The 19,916-nt window shown below is 45.2% G+C and overlaps 2 protein-coding genes across 5 annotated transcripts; both read right to left on the bottom strand.

Annotated features, from left to right (window-relative positions):
• Positions 1–6,746: 6,746 nt before the first annotated feature.
• LOC120949125 (uncharacterized) lies at positions 6,747–7,376 on the bottom strand. The gene is made up of 3 exons (XM_040366164.2): positions 7,182–7,376; positions 6,941–7,027; positions 6,747–6,867 (listed from the first exon to the last, which is right to left on the bottom strand). Exons 1-3 carry the CDS (start codon positions 7,278–7,280, stop codon positions 6,841–6,843), a joined length of 213 nt encoding a protein of 70 aa, XP_040222098.1. The 5' UTR covers positions 7,281–7,376; the 3' UTR covers positions 6,747–6,840.
• A 548-nt stretch (positions 7,377–7,924) lies between these two features.
• LOC120950031 (regulator of G-protein signaling 7-like) lies at positions 7,925–18,387 on the bottom strand. Of its 4 annotated transcripts, XM_040367757.2 has the most exons (8): positions 17,836–18,387; positions 16,360–16,961; positions 15,972–16,243; positions 10,828–11,476; positions 10,043–10,761; positions 9,639–9,752; positions 9,422–9,547; positions 7,925–9,330 (listed from the first exon to the last, which is right to left on the bottom strand). In XM_040367757.2, exons 4-8 carry the CDS (start codon positions 11,284–11,286, stop codon positions 9,003–9,005), a joined length of 1,746 nt encoding a protein of 581 aa, XP_040223691.2. In that variant the 5' UTR covers positions 11,287–11,476; positions 15,972–16,243; positions 16,360–16,961; positions 17,836–18,387; the 3' UTR covers positions 7,925–9,002. The 4 variants fall into 4 exon arrangements, with proteins under 4 accessions (XP_040223691.2, XP_040223690.2, XP_049461384.1 ...); XM_040367756.2 differs by lacking the exon at positions 15,972–16,243; XM_049605427.1 differs by lacking the exons at positions 15,972–16,243; positions 17,836–18,387 and adding an exon at positions 17,414–17,829.
• Between the last annotated feature and the right edge of the window lie 1,529 nt (positions 18,388–19,916).

The raw sequence follows: 19,916 nt of genomic DNA, 5'->3' as shown, positions 1-19,916 counted from the left end.
TAACTAACAACAAAACACACACCCACATATCCACACAGACCCGCAGGGACAATAAACTCGAGTGACGAGTGGAAAACAGAAAGTATTTATGGATAAAATGCATTTATAATCCTATCCCCTACTAGCCCTTTAACAAAACTAGTAACGCTAAGAGAGAGAGAGAAAAAATACAGAAACACAGAAACTACAGAGTTTAAGGAAGTTTGTGAAGAAGGGCACGTTTAATAATGAACGTTATTACAATAGGAATATTGCCGCCTAGTGATGAAGACTCGTTTTTTTTTTTACTCAATATACTCTCCCAACAAAACAAACACTGTTGTTCGAATCAGTGCTATTACTGGACAGCAATGCCACATAATTGTGAAGGTGCGCCACGTGGTGTAATAGTTGTGCTTTCCTTGGACAAGAAGCTTTTGTGGTAGGCATGTGTAGCGGTAGTTGATAGACGTCAGTGTACCAATCTTCCACGGGTTGATGGTAGGTTTGGTTCCCACACAAATCATCCCGTGTACGCTCATGAATTCGTATAAAAACTGTGTGATGCGTGTGTGCGCGTGTGTGCGCTTGTCTGTGTGTGTGTGGGGACAAGGTGCGTAGAATTATGTACAAATTTGAATTAACCATATCCCTTAAGCTTTAGTGAAGGCTACACTTCAAACCAGGGCAGCATAGTATATCGTGAGAGCACAGAATGCCTATTTCGAGAAAGGGATGATGCAAAGGGAGAAACATTTATATCGAGTGAGGTACAATACACAAAAACCGACACACAAGTAGCCATTAAACAACAACAAACAACAAAAGACACACCGAATGATAGAACTTTATCGTAAACTGTAACTTAATGGGCATTAGTCAACCAAAACGACATCCGCAGGAGAAAGAAACACAGAAGGCTACAATTAAATATGCTGTACAAGGTAAAACTTCGCACCCAACGGCATAATGGGGTAGTCATAAAAGCCGAACGGTGAAATGAATTTGTGAGCAACACTGGTAAAGGGCGGAAGAGTGTATGTGAATGTGCTTCAAAGGCATCCTCTTTAATATCAGCTCAACTGCGAGTGTGGTCGAAGCACCAGATCTCCCTTGTTTTATATACACAGAGTCACAACAACTAGAATTAAACCGAATCAAACAACAAACGGGCGACATTGTAGCAGTGTTTAGGCATAAAACAATACTAATGATAACAGTTTAAACAAGAATGAACAAAACAAAAAGAAACACACAAACAATAAACTATTTGTAGTTGACTATACGAATGAAAGAGAGGAAAGGGTGAAAAAGAGAGCGCAAAAGTGAAAGAGTGAGTGAAAGGGTACTGGTTAAGCATTGCATTATTTCAAAATATACCTATATATATATCAAATATCATATACAATTCCTGGTATATAGGAATAGAGCAACCTATCTTATGCAAACTACATGGGATGTACTAAGCTGCGCATTAGTGGATAATGGATAGTAGTGAATAGTGTGTTGGTCTTTTTTGTTTTCTTTTACAAGAATAATACATATGTGGTTCAATTTGTAGCAGTAGCAATTTATCCACTTTACCACCTCCAAACCCGGAACTGGTCGGAATGTGTTGTGTTTATTAAAAGCCCCACAACACACACTTTTTGCCACGTCATTTAACCGGGCAGAAATGTTTGGTTTTATTGAATGAATACAGAAGTACAGCATGAGATAATATTAATGTGCAAATTTCAACTGCTTTCTACTTCGGTGGTCACTTAGGAAACGATTAATAATTTCCACAAAAAAAATACAAATTGTTTTATTTAAAATAAACACGGTTTAAGACACATTTAAGTAATAGGCAACAACCGTTCTTAATACAGCTTTGTGTGCATCTAAGTGGTGTCAAACTATGATGTTAGGGTAAATGTTTGGACCGATCATACACCGAAACGCATTACACTCACACAAGATAATACACCATACAAATAACAATGTTAGTAAATTAAGAAGGATTTATGTTTTTTCACATTTTCTATTTTTTTTTTAAACAAAACAACAACAAACCCTGCTACAAATACAACGCTAATGTGTTCTTCGTGCTTCGTTAGTGATGCATGCCTGTTTGGTAGAGAGGGTTTTTTCTGTTGTAATCGTACTTGTTGGTGCATAGTACCATACCTAGAGGGCGCCACACACGAGTGTGGATGCGCAAATGGATGGAGAGGATGAATTTAATCAATTTAAACGAAAATAGATATAGCCCAACACAGCCAACCACTGAGCGAATACACACACACACACTATGGAATAGGAGGGGTAGAAACATTAGAAGAAAACAAACAAAACATATATGCGTGGGTTTCAGCTTTAATAAAAACAACTATGTCATAGAGCAGTTTGTCAGTGAACAAAAGCCACAGCACCAGCAACCCGGTAAACTCGGGCTGGCTGAGCGTGAAGAAAGTGTACATCGCCTGCCTGCAGACAGCACCATTACAATGCACCTACATCAAAATACAATAGTAACGTCACAATGCATGGAGGAACTCTCCAACCAACAGTAACCAATAGTAGAAGTAAGAGATTTTACACTCAAGTTACTTTACTTCCCTATATGAGTTGCTTATTTACAAGTTTAACAGGAATGTTTTTGTTGTAACATTCTAGTACATATCAAGCTAAACCACAACTGTTTATTGCTAGGATAAGCATTATAAAACTTTTTTTTTGTTATTTTTTGAAAATCAAAAAGGTTTGTTTTTTCAACTCCAACAAGCAAACAAATTCACACAAAAATCCCAAACGAGCATTGAGCATAGAGGGAGAACAATTTTTGCTAACACGTATAGAAATATTAAAGTAAAAGATTATATATATATGTATATGTATAGTAGGAACTATCACTACCACTTCCATGTTCTAGCAACAACTAGTAAAACAAACAACCTGTAAACACGCAAACACCCCCCGACACACACACACCCTAACTATTATTCCTGCGAATCAAATAGAGAGAAAAGAAAATGATAGATTTTATGTATTTCTTCATATACAGAGAGACAAGCATATCTTTTTAATAAACAAACAAAAGAAAAGACAAGATCGTAAAATTTAAAATTGAACCTATACATATATAAATATACTGCAGGGGTCGCTCGCGCGTAGAAGCAGAAACCCTTTCCTAGCCGTTTCATAGTGTAGCAGGAGTAGCAGAAGGAGCAGCATAAGGAGCAGGTGGTTTTGTCCTCATATAACCGTGGCGCATACAGCACATTTATACACACATACATATATCACTGTCCTATATTGGCCACAGTATTAGATGACGCACTCGAGACAAAATGTCGCATAAATTTAAAGTAAAAGGATTCACCTATAGAGGCATATTATATCTGTCATACAGAGCCATAGGAGATGAAGGTATTTCAGAGCAGGGTAATCAGTTATGGTGAACGCAGTCATTACAGAGCAAACTTGCCCAAACTCTTTGTGTTGTGTTCTGAACGAGCAAGGTTTCGGTTTAATTTTTTTTTTGCGATGTCCGGCATCGAAACCTGCAAAAACCTTTTACGTCTAGGAGGGTTAATGTAACTGTTAAATAAGGCCTATGTTTGTAACAGACAAGAGCAAAAATTCCCGTGTATAGCTTATCTGCACAAAGCCACACATACAGAACGCTAAAACAAAGTCAGTAGTAAGTTAATTATTTGTTCATAATAAAACACGCAGTCAAAAACGCACACATAAATTTAATGTTAAGCCTAAACCCATTTGAACCATGTAATGAATTCGCAACCATGTTCGCCTCACAGTGAAACGATCCAACCGGTCAACAGCTAAACATATGTGCTCAGTGTACACATTGTTGTGTTTTTTGTTCTATCAGAACAAATAGTAACAGCGGCCATGTCATCACTAAACCAACGCAGTTAGCACTATGTACTAGGCGCCTCCATACGCACCGGAACGGCTGTATTGCAGTTTACAGTTTTTACAGTTTTCTAGCACTCGCTTGCCTAGTAGAAACTAACCGTACAGTCGCCACGAATAGCAACACATAACCGCAATATAATACTTTATGTGTGAGCCGCATCTTTTTCGTATTACGTTGCAGTATTAATGCGCGATTAAGTAATTGTCCGCATCAGAGTGTGTTGATGCGGAAGGTACAGTAGCGTACGAGTTTGTAGCGAAAACAAACTTTTCGAATTAAAAAGGGGACATAAGCAAGGTCAGATTAGCACCCTCGTGTCTCGTAAAGAAACTTGCTGTAGCTGTGAGAGCTGCACGTGTGTTTGTACTTCTATTGCAGGGTTTCCCAGACAGTTTTCAATGTGGACAGCATTATTCACTGTTTGTTAGATGTTTTCCAACAACTGTCACATATTGATTTTTCGACACAAATAATCAGATCATGCTAAACAAGTTAAACAAAACGCCTATCAAAAAGAATCCAAATCATGGCGTGTTGAAAATCATGTGGAAGAACTGAAACACTATTGCAAAGAAAATGAAACAAGTGAACAATGCTGTTCACATTGGAACACCGGAACTCCAGAAACGCAGAATTTTATTTTTTGTAATGCATTCCAATGTATTCACAACAGCACAGGTTTAAAAGTGTGCAACAAAAACTACCTAGCGGCTACAAATAAATCAAATTCAGTGTTCAAAATTGTTCCCACAGCCGCCAGAGTTCGTGGAGCGAGACAGAAATCGAGAGTAGTTGGCAGACATGTTCAACCACCCATCTGAGGAGTAAAGTGAAATGGAAATAATGGTAACATTATGCATGCATCATTTCCGTACTATATTTTGTGCTACGTTAAATCCCATAGTATATCAACATCAGCTCGATTAGTGTAGGGTGTTTGCTCTGAAAAATGAAGCATAATAAGCTAATAGATATTATCGTTTGGTTTTTTATTGTAAAAAAAAACTTCGCTACCTAATTCCGTTTAGATGACAGAAGAAAAAAAAAACCACATACAGAGAAATGTAGGAAAGGCTGCAAGCACAGAACAATTATGTTTTTCTTGTATTTTGTATGGTGTGTAAGTGGTTGTTCGACCCATTGCTCGTAAAGTACCCGTGTCAATTTTAGAAAAGTGGGAACGTTCCCTCTGCCCCGCGTGAGCGCCCCACAATTCCCCGGCTGGACCCGGCACAAGGAGGTGGAAGGATAGGACGAAAGATACAGGAGGATACATACTATTTTTTAAAAAGCAAAAATTATCACCACCGCCATCGAAGCTACTCGTTTTTTAGAGCAAGCTCAGTATGAATGTTAGAGCTCAGCAGGTATAGACAATAATCGATGTACGCAGTCGCCGTTCCTAAGCAGCGCGGCCAGCAGGAAAGAGAAAGGGTTTGCGCCGACCAGCCGTGGATGTATGTGTGTGTGTGCGTGTGGGTGTGTGTGTGTGTGTGCGTGTGTCGGTGTGTGTGTATCACTTCCCTACCTAGTGCAAGGCATCTTATGTACGAACCACGAAAGGTTTTCAACTTTAAACTAGACGAGTGAAAAGGACAATAATCAATTACAAGACATCAAGACATTCACTGTTCCAGAGGTGTTTAGCTACAATCATTAAAAGACAAAGACACACACACATGCACACACGTAGAGCAACCAATTTAAAATTCTACGTTGCATTGATGATGATAATGATGGGCGGAAAATGGGGAGCAGGAAGGCTCGATTGACGCTAATAAGTAAGCAAAACAGGGACGGAAATTTATCCTCCAACCGAAGGGTGTGTAGTAGTTGCGTTAGTAGGCTCGGTCACATTGGACCGGCAGAGTAGGCTGCTGTGCAAGAGTGTGTTGGTTTTACGCCACCGTAATGTAACTAAATAGAACGATTATATACATGCATACAAAATATATACACATATATAGACACAAGCACACATACACACTCCTTCATGTAAAACGTTGAGGGTAAAAGCTAAATGTACATGTGTGTGTGCGTGTGTTGCCAAAACGAATTCACGATATGAGGGAGGCAAACCCTCTACATTAGTCCTTAACCACTCTCCCCTCCTCCACTTCCAAATGAGCGTGCGGTACAGTACCGTCTCACCCACCCACCCACCCACCCACCCACACACACACACACACACTCCAGAGATCGCTGTATACAACGTAAAAAAGAAAAAAAAACTTTAAATCCCGCAACCAGAAAATGCGAGTAACACACAAATAAGATGTATTTAAAGTTAAAACAAACCAAAACAAACGCCATCACCGTAAAATGAAAAACTAACTGAAATATGTGCAATGACAATAGACACGAATCAATTGAAAACCAGAAACTAATGAAAAATAAAATTGTAGAACGCTTTTTATGTAAGAAAAATCAAACCTGGCTGTGAGAGCTGGGGTTCGTGAGTGTGTTTTCTTGATGTGTTGGTTAGAAACTGAAATGTGTCCGAAAAATCTACCATGAGCTTTTCAGCTGGAATATCGAAGTAAGCCATGTGGATGTAGGATTCGGTTAATTCAGGGGGTGTTTGTTCGGGGCTGTCCACTGTATGGGAGATCGTTGAGATACGATCGAAGCAGCAAGCTATGATTATAGCAAATACTTGGCATCGACTAGTATTGATGCATTTTTCTATGCTTTTGGTGAATGTACCGAACATTGGCAATGCATAAAATTAAGCCATCGATAACTGTCGCTTCAACCTTCTTCCGCAGCGATCCCCCACGTCGTAGAGCTCTTTCTTTTTTTCTTTGCTATGGCAATAAGGACACAACGTTCGTAAAGCGGGTTCAACTGCGCACGGTTTCTCGAACGATTTATTCTACACCCAGTAACACGTTACATTTGCACCTCTCTTCCTTTGCACTATCCCGTGTCACACTCTATTTATCCGGAATAGATTCAAGACCCTAAAAGAATACAAAACAAACATTTAAGCAAGCATTCCTCTAGAAGGAAAACTCTCAACTCTGAAGCACTCACGTTGCACTGGTACGGGTTGCCGGTCAGTCGCATGTCCCGGGTGTACATAATGCGGTCCCATCTTTCATCCGTATTGCGCCGGTATGCCTACGAACATTTAGATCGAAAAAACATTTTAATGCTACCACTTCCAACGCATCTTTGCAAGCATCCCAAAAACCGGGACCTGGTTATGTAAAAGCCCCAACAACAAACCAAAGCAGCAACACGGCGACTAGAGACGGCGCACGGCTTTACTTACATTGTCCAGCGTCAGCTTGTGCAGTCCGTACAGCGCAAACCCGGGCACGGACAGGACGGCCGTAATGATTCCGAACGAGGGCAGGATTTCGAACCACATTTTGTGTTTTGATTGCAAAAGTTACACCAAAACTGCGTGAATCCAGCCAAGTGGGTTGAAGATGTTTTTCTTTTCGCCTGTCAAAGCGCTGCTGTCACACCGTCAGCCCAAGGTGACTAGAGAGCGATGCCCAAGGAACAGTGACATGGTACATGGAGCCAATTTTAAGCGTTTCCTACATTGGTGCAGCAGAGACACGAACCCAGGGGACAAGCCTTATTAATTCAAAAGAGGCCTGAATAAATATTAAAACGGCTGTATTGAAGAAAAAGCGCAGCATTCACGTGAACGAAGGAATGATCAATCCCACATCACTTCAGAGGAAATATAAAAAAAAACGAACACACATCAAATTTAGTTTCTCGATTCTCATTTATTCCATCATAATAACGAACTTGTCTTGTTCTTTGTGTTCTAACGGATTTTTGTTGTTGTTGCTGTTGTAATAGTATTATAACACTTCTTGTCTATCCTCCCCGCATCGGTATTATTGTTTATCAATCAATACTATCTGCTACAGCTCTATTATTATGTTGTCTCACTTATGTTTCCACGCTGTAAACGCACGTCCCCTCGGACTGTTTTCCTTTAGGAATGTTTACAGTTTGCAGGCTGTCTGTGTGTTGTGTGTCTCTGTAACCGTATTTCTTGTATATGTGTATAATGCCATCTGATGTATGTGCGTTTGGTTGTATTTGCTTGTTTCAAATTCGCATATTTCTTGTTTTTTTTTTCTTTTTGTCTTCACGAATGGGAATAGGGTGGGCTGGGTTTTGTTAGTGTGTTCTGGATCAGGAAGGGCGAGGGTGACACTTCGTATGTATGAGTGTTTGTATATATGATATATTTATTTCAATATAATAATATTTGCTCTTGTCTTGTTGTTGCGTTTTCATTTACCTAATATGCATTGTATCTGTTGTATAATTCTAATGGCATTGCTACCCGTTCGCTCCACACTTTTTGGAGCCGCGCATGGCGAGCTCTCTGTATCTTCAACAACGCATTCTGCACCACAGTCGTCATGTGCGCTCCGTTTCTTTCCCTATGTTGTTTGCACTACTCTTACACTATTATAAGTATTTCACTAGTTTCTTTTGTATGTTTCTTTTACTTTTACACTAAATGAGATACATCGCACTGCACAATGCGCATCGATTATGCGCGCGCTGCGTACGAAATAAACGCTATCTCCACCCGTTCGATGAAGTTTCATCAACAATTCCTTTGTTTGGTTGTATTTGGTTGGTTTTTGTGTTGTTCTTGTTTTTTTTTTGCGTGTTTGCGTTTCGCTATTATATGGTATCGCGCGGCCTGCCTCGCTATCTGGCAAATACGTTACAGTAAATGGCATCGCGAAACACGGCCTTAGCACGTGTTCCGCTTTTTAAATCTTAGCATAACGATTCCTTCGCTTCGCGCACAGGTGTGTGTGTGTATGTACTTCCGCTTACCCACTACTTCAGTTATGGCGATCCATGACGCTAATAAAACAATCGTTCTATGAACACACGCGCTAACACGATCAGAACGAAACTGTAACAAGCCTGCTCCTCGTCTACATATATCATTTTGCTTTACCACTACTACTACCACTACCACACCACGCTCTATGCTACCCGCGACTTTCATTCGAGAGGAGTACGATATTTCTTGCACGCGCGTCTTCTGCACTTCGCTCGTTTTATCGTCGTAAAAACATGACTGTGGTGCGCCCGTGCCTTAGCGCTTCACGCCGAACAGGTTCGGTATGGATTTGATCTTCTTCTTCGAACCGTTCAGATACTCCTTGTACATGTCGGAGCGCAGGTAGCGTGAGTAGGAGTCACTCTTCATCAGATGGTACACGTGGGCGGCCGCCACATCGAAGCACCAGCGGTTCGGCGGTGCCGCACTGCTTACCGCCTCCCGGGCCAGCTCCATCGATTTCGAGTCCACGTTCACCGGGCACGGCGCGTCCGGGGCGAGAAACTCCAGATATATTGCATGGGCCGCCTCTTTCACCTTCGACTGCGGTTGTGCCTTCATGCTCTGTACCGACTCCCAGAACCTGTGGATGTAGGAGGAACAAGCCGGACACGATTTTAGTTTAGAGGACGATTATTACAGCACAGGCGGGCACACAACGCCGGCGGGCTTACTTGAGGTTTTCTCCACTAAATTCCTTGTCCAGAAACTTCGAAAACTGTTCCCGACCGACGGGATCGTTCAGAAGTTCGCGCAAGCTAAAGCCCCACCGCTTGACGCGCTTTAGCGATACGTCTTTGCTGCAAAGGGGGGGAAATCAAAGCATAAATAATGTTATTAGCTTATTAGCATCGGTTTAGTACTGAATGCCTTTGCTGGCTTGACACTTACGCAGTTCGATCGGCGTCCCACATCTCGGTATTGTCCGTGATCCAAGGGTTCGGTTGATCTGGCGGGTTCAGAAAGCTATCGTACTCATTGTATTGCTCAAAGTATGAAGTGTAGCTGAAACGAAACGAAAACAGAAACAAACAATGTTAATGCATAATTTGCAACAAAAAATAAGTACTACAAATAAGCAAGAAAAATATTTTTAAAAAATGAACAAGGCAAGGAAAATTTGGAAACAGAAGCATAAACACTGATCCTAAAGAAAATAAAACTAAAAACAGAAGAAGAAAACAAAAACACAATAATAAAGTCAAAATGGTTTTACAAACGAAAACATTCCCAAAATGCACTCGATAGCTCGATCCCTCTCTCTCTCTCTCTCGCTCCATGCGACACCAACTTACGATTCGGCCACTTTGGAGATTTTGATCGTGCGTCGCTCGAGCTTTAGCTTCAGCAGCTTTATCTGGCGCGTCAGCTGCTCGACCGGGTTGCTATTCCCGGCCGTACCGGACGATCCCGAGCCCAGGCTGGAAGCGCCGCGCCGATACGCCTTCTTGATGTCCACCTCGGTCGTATTGACGCAGCCCGGCATTGGCCGGTGCACGTCCCAGAACGCACGCTCCTGCGAGTCGAGCACCTTGCGCTCGAGCTTGTCCCGCTTCTTGTCCACCTTGCTTTGCGCTTCCGCCTGCATGAAGATGAACTCCCACTTGCGGGAGAACATCTTCTGCAGCTTGGCCAAATTTTCCGCCTCATAGTCGGCCAGCTCGAGGCGCGTCTTGTTCTGCATCGTTCGCTTGCACAGGTACACGGCGTAGTCGGTGTTTTCCGGCTCCCAGCAGTTGGAGGGCCAGAAGTAGGGCGTCTGGAAGCGGTAGAACGTGCCGTCGTTCTTCACCGTCAGCTGGTGGTCGTCGATCGGGAACAGATACCCGTGGGAGGCGAGCAGGTGGGCCAGATGCAGCGCCTCGTTCACGTCGTCTATGCTGAGATTCTTCATGATCCACGCTATCAGATCGGCACCAGTGAATACGGACGGTACTTTGCTCATGAAGGCTTTGATGGTGCGCACCGAGACGCCGCCCTCCTCACCCTGCATCCGCTCGACGATCGCTTCCATCTGCGCAGCGAAGTAAAACGAGTAATTAGCATAATGAAACAGAAGCGACTGGGTCGGTTTGCTTACCTTCTTATAAACTAAAATGTTCGGTGCATCCTGGTTCAGTGCCGCCTGGGTGGCCTGTGCATGGGAGGGTTGACCACCCTGGCCCGGCTTGTTACCGGACGAACCGGCGCTCGTACCGGCGGCGGCACTGGAGGAGATCGTTGCCGTCGTTGTTGTTGTGATTGTTGCCGTTGAAGTTGTAGCCACCGTTGTACTACTACTACTACTAATGTTACTACCGCCACTCCCGGCTGGTGGCACTACCGCATTCCCTGCCCCACCCTGCGTAACTGTGCCCTCTCCTCCATCGGTTCCAGCCGATCCCCGATTGCAGTTGTTGCTACTGTTGCTGGACGTAATCGTTTCCCTGTCCCGATCCTTGTCCTTTTCGTTGCCGTTAGCGTTCATCTTTTTCGGTGCACTTATCACTACTGTCACTGCTGCCTTGTCTTTATCAACTTCCGAGGTCATCGTTACCATCGTCCCTGCCCGTCACCACCTCCACCCTTCCCTGGCTGGCCCCTTGCCCCGCAAAAATCCGTCCCAGAAGGAGGAGCGAAGGCTTCTTCTCTTCCACCACCGCGTTTGCACCACCCACTTTACTCTACACCGGTCCCGGACGACTGCCGGATGTGCCGGATGTGCTTAATCAAATAATGCATTTTTGAATCTGTAAACGAGGAAATGAAGTTTTAGTTTGCGATTGCCTTTTCGACTGACGCGCGCGCTCCGTATGTGCCCCGGGCGGCTTGCGTCTGTGTTTATTTGTGTTAATTTGTATGTAAGTGTGTGTGTGTGTGAGTGATTGTGTGTGCACGTCTGTAGTGAAGTGGAAAACATGCACCCTTCTTTTCGGAGCATAACACATTGAACTAAATGAACGAGAAACTGCCTACCGACTGTGTGTATGTTGCCACATGCACCACTCTCACTCGATTCTGAACTCGAACTGAAGCTGCCTTTCAATTATAATCCAGTGCTGCAGCGGCAGTGTCATCACCCTCTACACCCATACTGAAACGCTTTCCACACATAGTTATGCTCTTGTGTGTATTTATACGCAACCACTGGCAGCAGCTGGCCCGGCAATCAAAATATTGAAAATCCCAAACCCGCCTCCGTGAGGTCGCGCGCGCATTCGATTTGATGCGATTGAGGTGAAATTTACGACTATTTTACGGGTTTGCCCTGTCCTGCTTCTCTTTTCGATAACCCTCTGCGTCGTAAATAATCTCGGCAAAACCATTTCTTCCTGGTGCGGTGCAAAACCGGGGCCGGCCATCGCTTGATCGCAATCGTACGATCGCGTTCCATCTCATCAACGATTGACGGCGGCTGCAAGACAAGCTCGAAGATCGCGGGGCTTAAAAATAGCTAATGACATAATTGTTGTAGCATGCTGGAGCAACCCAGGCATTGGCGGCCGGCCGGCGTGCGACAGATTCCAGCCCAGAGCACAGCAGAGAGCATGTGTGCATGGGACAAATGGAAATGTTTTTTTTTTTAAATCCGAACACGTGTTTTCGGCCGATTCTTGCTGCGGATGAACCGCAACAAAAACACACTGATAAGAGGGGACGACCCTGTTGCATTGGGAGCGGTCGCACTAGTTCACAATAATTTACGACGAAAGACATGGTTAATGTTAAATGTCGAATAGGGGAAATAAATCAAAACCATAAGCAAGATGTTTGTCCGTTTTAACGGCTTTCTTGTGCCAGAATTGGAACAAGATTAGTTAATTGATTCAAATTTATAGAGAGAAAAATAATAAATGCTCTTCGTACATAGTTACATCCATAAATATGAAGTGGAAGAAGGTTTCAAAAGGTTTTCAAATACAAAGTGCTAATGTTAAATTGCTACAGACTTGTTATATATTGGGACATGTGTGTGTTATGTGAAATTATAGAGGAAATAATTGAAAAATTAACGAAAAACATATGGCCTCACTTTAACAGTATTAAATGCCGTCAGGGAACTCATTACGAGCGCGAGCCGTAGATCATTGTTTGCCATCTGGACAAACAAACCCCCTGCTCACAACTCTTCCCCCCCCCCCCCCCCCCATACGCCGAACTGATTATTCTGTTGTGGGTCATACTAACAAGTCAAGGATAGTAGTACATAGTAGTAAGTCAATAGAAAAACTGTTTCTAGTCTCATACCAATCATCGGAATGAATAGACGAAAACTGGTGGGTAAAGTTGGCAAAAATCCGGAGTCGACCAGATCGATTCGACTCCAATAATTTCGAAATCGTCTCCGAAAGGTAGGTTCGCCCAGCGTTATCCGGAGTCGTTCTCAATCGTCAGGAATCGCCCGGAGTTGTCCGGAGTCGTTCGGAGTCCGAGTCGTCCTTAGTCGTCCGGAGTCGTCCGGAGACGTCCTGAGTTGTGCGGAGTCGTACGGAGTCGTTCGGTGTCGTTGAGAGTCGTCCAGAATCGTAGTCATCCGGAGTCGTTTGGAGTAGTAAGGATTCTTTCGGAGACGTCGGAGTCATCAAGAGTCGTCTGTAGTTGTTCGGAGTCGGAGTCGTCCAGAGTCGTTCAGTGTCGTCGTAGTCATCCGGAGTTGTCCAGAGTCGTCCAGAGTCGTCCAGAGTCGTCCAGAGTCGTCCAGAGTCGTCCACAGTCGTCCGGAGTCGTCCAGAGTCGTCGGAAATCGGCTGGAGTCGTAGTCGTCCGGAATCAGCCGGAGTCGGCCTTCGAAGCAAAGGCCTGTATACGAAGGTGTACGCAAAAATTAAAAGCCAAAAAACACAACAAAATGAAATGCTTGATCACAAGCACATTGCACCGGACGGCTCCTGTTGACTCCGATCGACTGCGATTCCATTCGACTCCAATCGACTCTGGACGACTCGAAATGACTCCAACTATGGTCGACTCCGGACGACTCCGACCCCAAAATGGGAATTAAAAACAATCCGATGTCTTCAATTATAAGACATCCCGTCATTGCGTTATGTCTTTTTTATTTATTTTACAAAATGATCCATACTGCAGTTCAGCGCTCTAAAAATCGACCACTTACAACCACAAAACGGAATTGATTCATCATCATGGAATTTAAATAATCACAAACCGGGTTTCCCTGCACTCTGAATTTGTGCCCTAGATTGAGAGAAGCAAAGCCGAACGTTAAATACCTTACAAATACCAGAAAATCATCACGAAATACCAGTTTAAACGCACAGTTAAGCTGAACCCAATTAAAAGGGCAAAAAAATAAGAATATGTATGCCGTTAAATGTATGCCGCTGCATCGGCGCAATCCGATGGCTTTACGCAACAACATCCCTTACTGATACAGTGTAAAACCACGCCATCAAGCGCCCAAGTGCGTGCGCGCGCGCGCTCGGCTGTTCCATCGTTATCAGAGCTTCCCATCGACGCGGCCCAGCATCGCGCTCCACCAATCGACGCTCCAAGATCTTCTGCTTCTTGGGACTACAACAAACTGTACCGTGCCGGCTTGTCTTGCCATTAAAAGCAAACAGCGATTTGCGATTTGCCATTACGCCAGTCGCCGGTCCCGTAATCAATCATTCCGCCAGTGCTGATGACTTCGGCGATGACACGGTCGCCGGCAGAATGTCTCATCGCTCTCGTCTCCCCCTTGCATCGCGTTGGCGTACGTGTTTTTTTTTTCGCCCATTCCAATTCTCGTTACTATTGCGTGCACGGAAGGAAATGTACGCGAAGGCGCATACGAGGAGTGCTTGCGAGCGGGCGGGTAGCAGCAGCAGCAGCATCAGCAAACAACTCGCAACAAACTACCCTCATATAACCCTAGCAACCATCGGCCCTGTTTTGTGCCCTTCCCCGCACAATCGGCGTTTCCATGGGTTTTATGCTCTCCTAACAATGCAAAAAAGCGCGCACATACACACACACACACACATGGCCCAGAGCATGCTAATGCTGCTGCTGCTGTTGTTGCTGCTGGTAGTGGAGGGTGGCTAGACTTGGAGTCACCACACATCATCGGGAAAGTCGCCAGCTGTGCGTCAAACGTTCGGACGGGAGGCGCTTCTGAATCTGACAAGGTGGACAAAGGTTAAATTGCCACTGAAATGGGTTCGGACGGACACCGAACCCCCCCGCCGTCAACCACCCAGCGGAGGGTTACACAGCCAGGGTCGGGGAGGTTTAAATTTCATTCCCTGCCACCGAGCTTCCTTTCCCGTTTTCTTCCACCCACACCCACACACACACACTTCCGGCTAGGTGCACACGAGGCACGATATCCTGTCAAAAGTTCACCGAACAGAGAGAGAGAGAGAGTGAGAGAGAAAGGCGACCCGGGAGAACACAGCAGGCACATGACATGCGGGGCAGCAAGTTGCGGTTTCTAACTTGTCAGTGGTCGGGTTTACCACCCTTCGCCCTTTCTCCCTACCGCAAGGGGTGGATAAGGGCCAATATAGCAACAGAGAAAACACGCGCCCGTACCAAAGATGGAGACGCCTCCACACACATACACACACACACAAACACACACACACGCCCACGTGCACAAAGGAAGCAAAAAAGTGCTGCCTTTTTGTTGCCTCTGTGTCGTCCTTGCCCGTGGAGAGAGTTGTTTCCCCATCGCCTGCTCCGTCGTTAACTTCACAACACAACACACACACACAAGCGATGCCACGACGAGGTGCCATTTTCTTCTCTTCCCACGGGGGGGGACACGTCGGAAGGATCTCTCCTCCCGGTGAGAAAACACAATTGCTCGCGAGTTGGCCGATTGCACGCTCGCTGGCTCACAACTGGCTTCTCACGCGCGCCAGCCTTCCAGTGTGTGTCGGGCGGCGACTGGTCCTTTTTTTCCCACCCCGCTCCTCTGTTTCCGTCGGCCCACTTTACTTCTGCCCTGCATCCCCGCGGGCGCGTTCGCCACAGTTAACCACCATTTAAGTAGCGGCAGTTTTTTTGTAGTTGTTGTTACCATTTTTTGTAATAATCCCTCTGCCATTTCCTTGCGCGCCATTCCTTTTCTGTTTGCTTTACTTCTTCTACGGTCCCACGTCATATTGCTCGTGGCATCATATCTCTTCTCGGTCATCTGAATGGGTCGCTCACACACACACACACACACACACACACACACACACACACACACACACACACACACACGCCCGAGGACGCTGATTTTTGCTTACATACCCCGCGTGTTTTTGCTATCCTCCGCCGCGCGGCCAACCGATCGGTGCGCCCCTACTGCCTTCTCCCTTTTGGACGCATCCGTTGCGGGGTGGGGTGGACGAAGGAGGAGACTGCTAAAGGAACCTTCGCTTAAGCCGGAGAGCAAATCGGTTTTCCCTCCTCTCCTTGGCAACCGCCTTCTACACCTCCGCTACTGCTGCTGTATCCACCGCCGTTGCGCCAACCGTTTTTCGCGTTCCATTCATTTGTGCCTTCACAAAACCGCTTACCTTCTGTATGTGTGTACGAGTGGGTGTATGTATGTATGTGCGTGTGTGTGTGTGTGGGTTTGTGTAGGAGTTTGGGGATGTGATTTTGGGGTGGATTTGTAATACTTTTCTATACTCACTTTGTTGTTTCTTGTTATCATTCCATTGCAATCATCATCGAGCGGGAGAAAGGGGGCTGTTGCTATCGTGTTGCCTCCTCCCTTACGGCCCCACGTTTCCTTCACGGGATGCGCTTTTGTTTCAAAAAAAGCCGAGAGATGTCAAGCCGTTGCTGTTGCTGCTGCTGCTGCCACCACCACCGCCGCCACCTACTACTGCGCTAGTTTACCGTGTCGCTGGAAAATGTGAGTCGGCTGCTCGCGGTAGTTGTTGCGTTGCTGTGTCTGCGGCTGTGTGTGTGTATATGTCCTTGCATTCCAATCTCGTCTGGCGTGAATTATTTGCGCTTCGATGCACACTTTCTCCCCCACTACACACACACACACACCCTCACCCGCAGTTGGCTGGGGTGTTTTGGGGGTGGTGGTGGGATGCGAGAATCGGAAACTTCTTATTCCACCCGACGGCAGCAGGCGTTTTTGGGGGGGGGGGGGGGGAAACGATTTCTCATTAACACCACACTTTTGGCTTTAGCTGTTTTCCGGTCGCCGGAAGTGATTTGCCGCACATTTCATTCCCCACACACACACACTCACACACATACGCGCACACTTGAAGGACTCTATTCAAACAGAAAGACGAGCAAAAGATTAATTCCGTTTTCACCGCCTATTCATCTCAAAACCCGTCGTCGTCCAGTTGCGTTGCGTTTGTTGCCCACTTTCCCTCCCCCCAACCTGTTTGTTTACAGTTGCAAAAGTTTTTCGAAGGACATTTAATCACTCTCGCCCTCTCTCGCTCGCTCTCTTTCGCTCTCTTTCGTTTTGCATCATTTGCGGTGCACTGGTGGAATCTATTTTGGCTTGCCAGTTTTTCCTCAACCCCACTCTCCACTTCCAGTGGTGGTGAGTAGAGATTGGAAAACGCGCGGGGAAGGTCACCCCGAGGAAAACTGTTGCCAGCCTTTTGGTTTAAGTTTCACTTGGCACAGGAAAATTGGTCTGTTGGTCTTTCGCAGTGGACGATCTGGAAACGAGGTTGAGATGAATTTTCCACACTCACACAAACACACACACATAAAATAGTGATGCACACACACACACATGTGGCGCTGTGAAAAACACTTCACGCTGCGCTGCTAACACCGCCACCACCCATCTTCACCCGCGGGCGAACGAAAAAGGAAGAGTGCGGCAGCAGTTTTGCCGTCCGATCGCACACCACCAGCACGGAATCCGTCACGGCAATCGAGGAGAGTTCGTTTGTTCGCCCCTCAACGACACGATCGCGGAACAACGCTACACAACGCCACCACACACCATCAAAACTCTTATCGCACAAACAGAACGCATCACCAGCAAGTCCTGCGACCGTCCGGCCTGTGCGTCCTGTTTGCACTTCCCCGCACACGCAACGCTATCCCTCTCGCACAACGCTCTTCTCTTCAAACGCGATTCTGCTGATAAACCCTACCAGCGGTGGCCATGCACCCGTACCTTTGGAGTAGAATGTTGAAAAAAAGGAAACCAAGGAACACGCACACTTTTAGGACGGGGCAATTATTCGCCCCCTCAACCGATCGGGCAGGGAAAGGGAACCGATTTAGAGCGCTTGAAAACAGGAAAGCGAAAGATAGCTTTTAAGATGTACATTCACGAAGGAAGCAGCGAGCGAACGAACTGCATCTTTTGCTCCCCGCAAACACACAACTGAGCCCGTGCCCGTCGGGTGAAGCGTTTTTGCAGCTGTCAGTCGGGGCGGGTGCGAACCCAGCAGGCGAATTTGTTTGGAGCGGGCCGGCACGGTTCAAGGCGTCACATAAGCGTCAGACAGCAGGCGCTAACTGATTATCGTTATGTGTTGCTCTTCCAACCTGAAGATGACGGGTTTTTGTACTAGAAATGGTATCCAGCTTCATGATTTCGCACATTATTCTGACTATCCGTTATTCCGGCCTTAATGGCGACCTATACGCGTCTACTGCGGTCCCAGGGACTGTGTAGGAACGAGGTCAAGTAATGTAGAACGATTTGACAAGTAGTCAAAAGTTCATTACAGCAGTTTGACATCTGAAAGCCCTTTTCGATTCAAATTTTAATTAGGATTTTAATGATGAAATAATGTATGCCTCTAGTCCCAAGTGCCACAAATCCACTAAACGACCACTAAACGGCTTCTAAACGACTAAAGTTCTCTACCTAAACGGAATATAGAAAGACTTCGTTTAGCAGACGGCAAACGACTCATGCATTCTAAAAATAGCAAAAAAGCTGGTGGCGCTCTCTGTTGATGGGATACCCCAATTAGTTGAGCATCATCGTTTGGAGGAGAGCTTTCTCATTTCCTCTGTACTGTTGTATGGTTTCGCATTGAAGTTATGCATCGCTAGAACTAGAACGGCGATACGATTGTTTAAATACTAAACTCCAACAGAAACCACCAGCACTGAAGCAAGTGAGATTTGAGTAATGGTCGTTGGTGTTGATACCCGTGTATCTGACCACACGACCATTCTTATAGATTTTTGCTCAGAAAGTTAGAAGGCTATATAGGTCATGATAAGATGAAACTTGTCGAAACACATTGCAAGAAAAGGATAGCAATATAATGATGAGTTGTAATACGCCATCTATTGATCAAACCAATGAAGCTGAGGAGCTTTCATTTTTTTCTATGGATATTCAATTTTCCAGTCGTTTAAGCTTAATCTGTGGCGCTTGGGGTAATAATAAATGTTTGAGGGTATGATGAATTTTTAAGGGCTCTTCGCTGTCAAATGGCATCCAAGATGGCCAAACCGATTTTGGCAAATATTTGACCTCGTTCCTACACATTCCTGGCTGCGGCCCCTTCTATCCTCTGTCTGGGCCGACGGCCTAAAAGGACTTTAAAGACCGGCTGGCAGCCAACATGATTGCGCTCAGCTCCAAGCTGTTGTCGCTGGCTAGTGGTGGGAGCTCGGAATCGGAACTACTTGATTCTGATTCTGTATTGATGGCGTATTGGGAATCGATTCCCGAGCTGATTCCAATTCTGGAATCGAATTCGGTTCCGGCGATGATTCTGGAATTAATTCCAGAATTTGAATCGACACCGGAATCGGAATCGACCCAGTAATCCCAATCAGTTCCGCATACGGATTCAGAATCAGGTCTGGAATTGGAATCAGAAGTTTCATAAGCGAGATCAATCCCAAAATCTCCATGAGAATGGATCGCGTTTTCAAATAAATTTGGATTCTTTGTGGCTTTCAATACAACTTTAGCAGCATAGGACCCAAACTCCTATTCTCATGACGATGCCGAAACAGACTCCGATTTCGGAGCCAGTTCCGATTCCGAAGCCGATTTCGATTCTAGAGCCAATTCAAATTCCGGAGCCAATTCTATTATGTTAAATCTTATTAGATTCCAATCAGAAATCATCAGCAAAACCTAAAATGTTAACTGGACATCTTTTCACTAATACTAGAGCCTATCACAGCATCTACAAGCTACTTTTGGTGACTCAGTCATAAAAGCTTTAAAAAATCGAAGTATTTTATAATTTTCTTTTCGGAACGATACATTTAGCAGTA

This window comes from Anopheles coluzzii, chromosome 2 (genome assembly GCF_943734685.1).
Source record: "Anopheles coluzzii chromosome 2, AcolN3, whole genome shotgun sequence".
Lineage (NCBI taxonomy): Eukaryota > Metazoa > Arthropoda > Insecta > Diptera > Culicidae > Anopheles > Anopheles coluzzii.
The sequence above is the reverse complement of the archived record's forward strand: the minus strand, read 5'-3'. Positions and strand labels throughout refer to the sequence as shown.

Coding starts and splice junctions, on each gene's coding strand:
- LOC120949125 (XM_040366164.2), bottom strand. CDS start 7,280: ATGTGGTTCGAAATCCTGCCCTCGTTCGGAATCATTACGGCCGTCCTG. Junction 7,028..7,181: donor ACAAGCTGACGCTGGACAAT/GTAAGTAAAGCC, acceptor AAATGTTCGTAG/GCATACCGGCGCAATACGGA. Junction 6,868..6,940: donor GCAACCCGTACCAGTGCAAC/GTGAGTGCTTCA, acceptor GTATTCTTTTAG/GGTCTTGAATCTATTCCGGA.
- LOC120950031 (XM_040367757.2), bottom strand. CDS start 11,286: ATGGTAACGATGACCTCGGAAGTTGATAAAGACAAGGCAGCAGTGACA. Junction 9,753..10,042: donor ATCTCCAAAGTGGCCGAATC/GTAAGTTGGTGT, acceptor GTTTCGTTTCAG/CTACACTTCATACTTTGAGC. Junction 9,548..9,638: donor TGGGACGCCGATCGAACTGC/GTAAGTGTCAAG, acceptor CCCCCTTTGCAG/CAAAGACGTATCGCTAAAGC.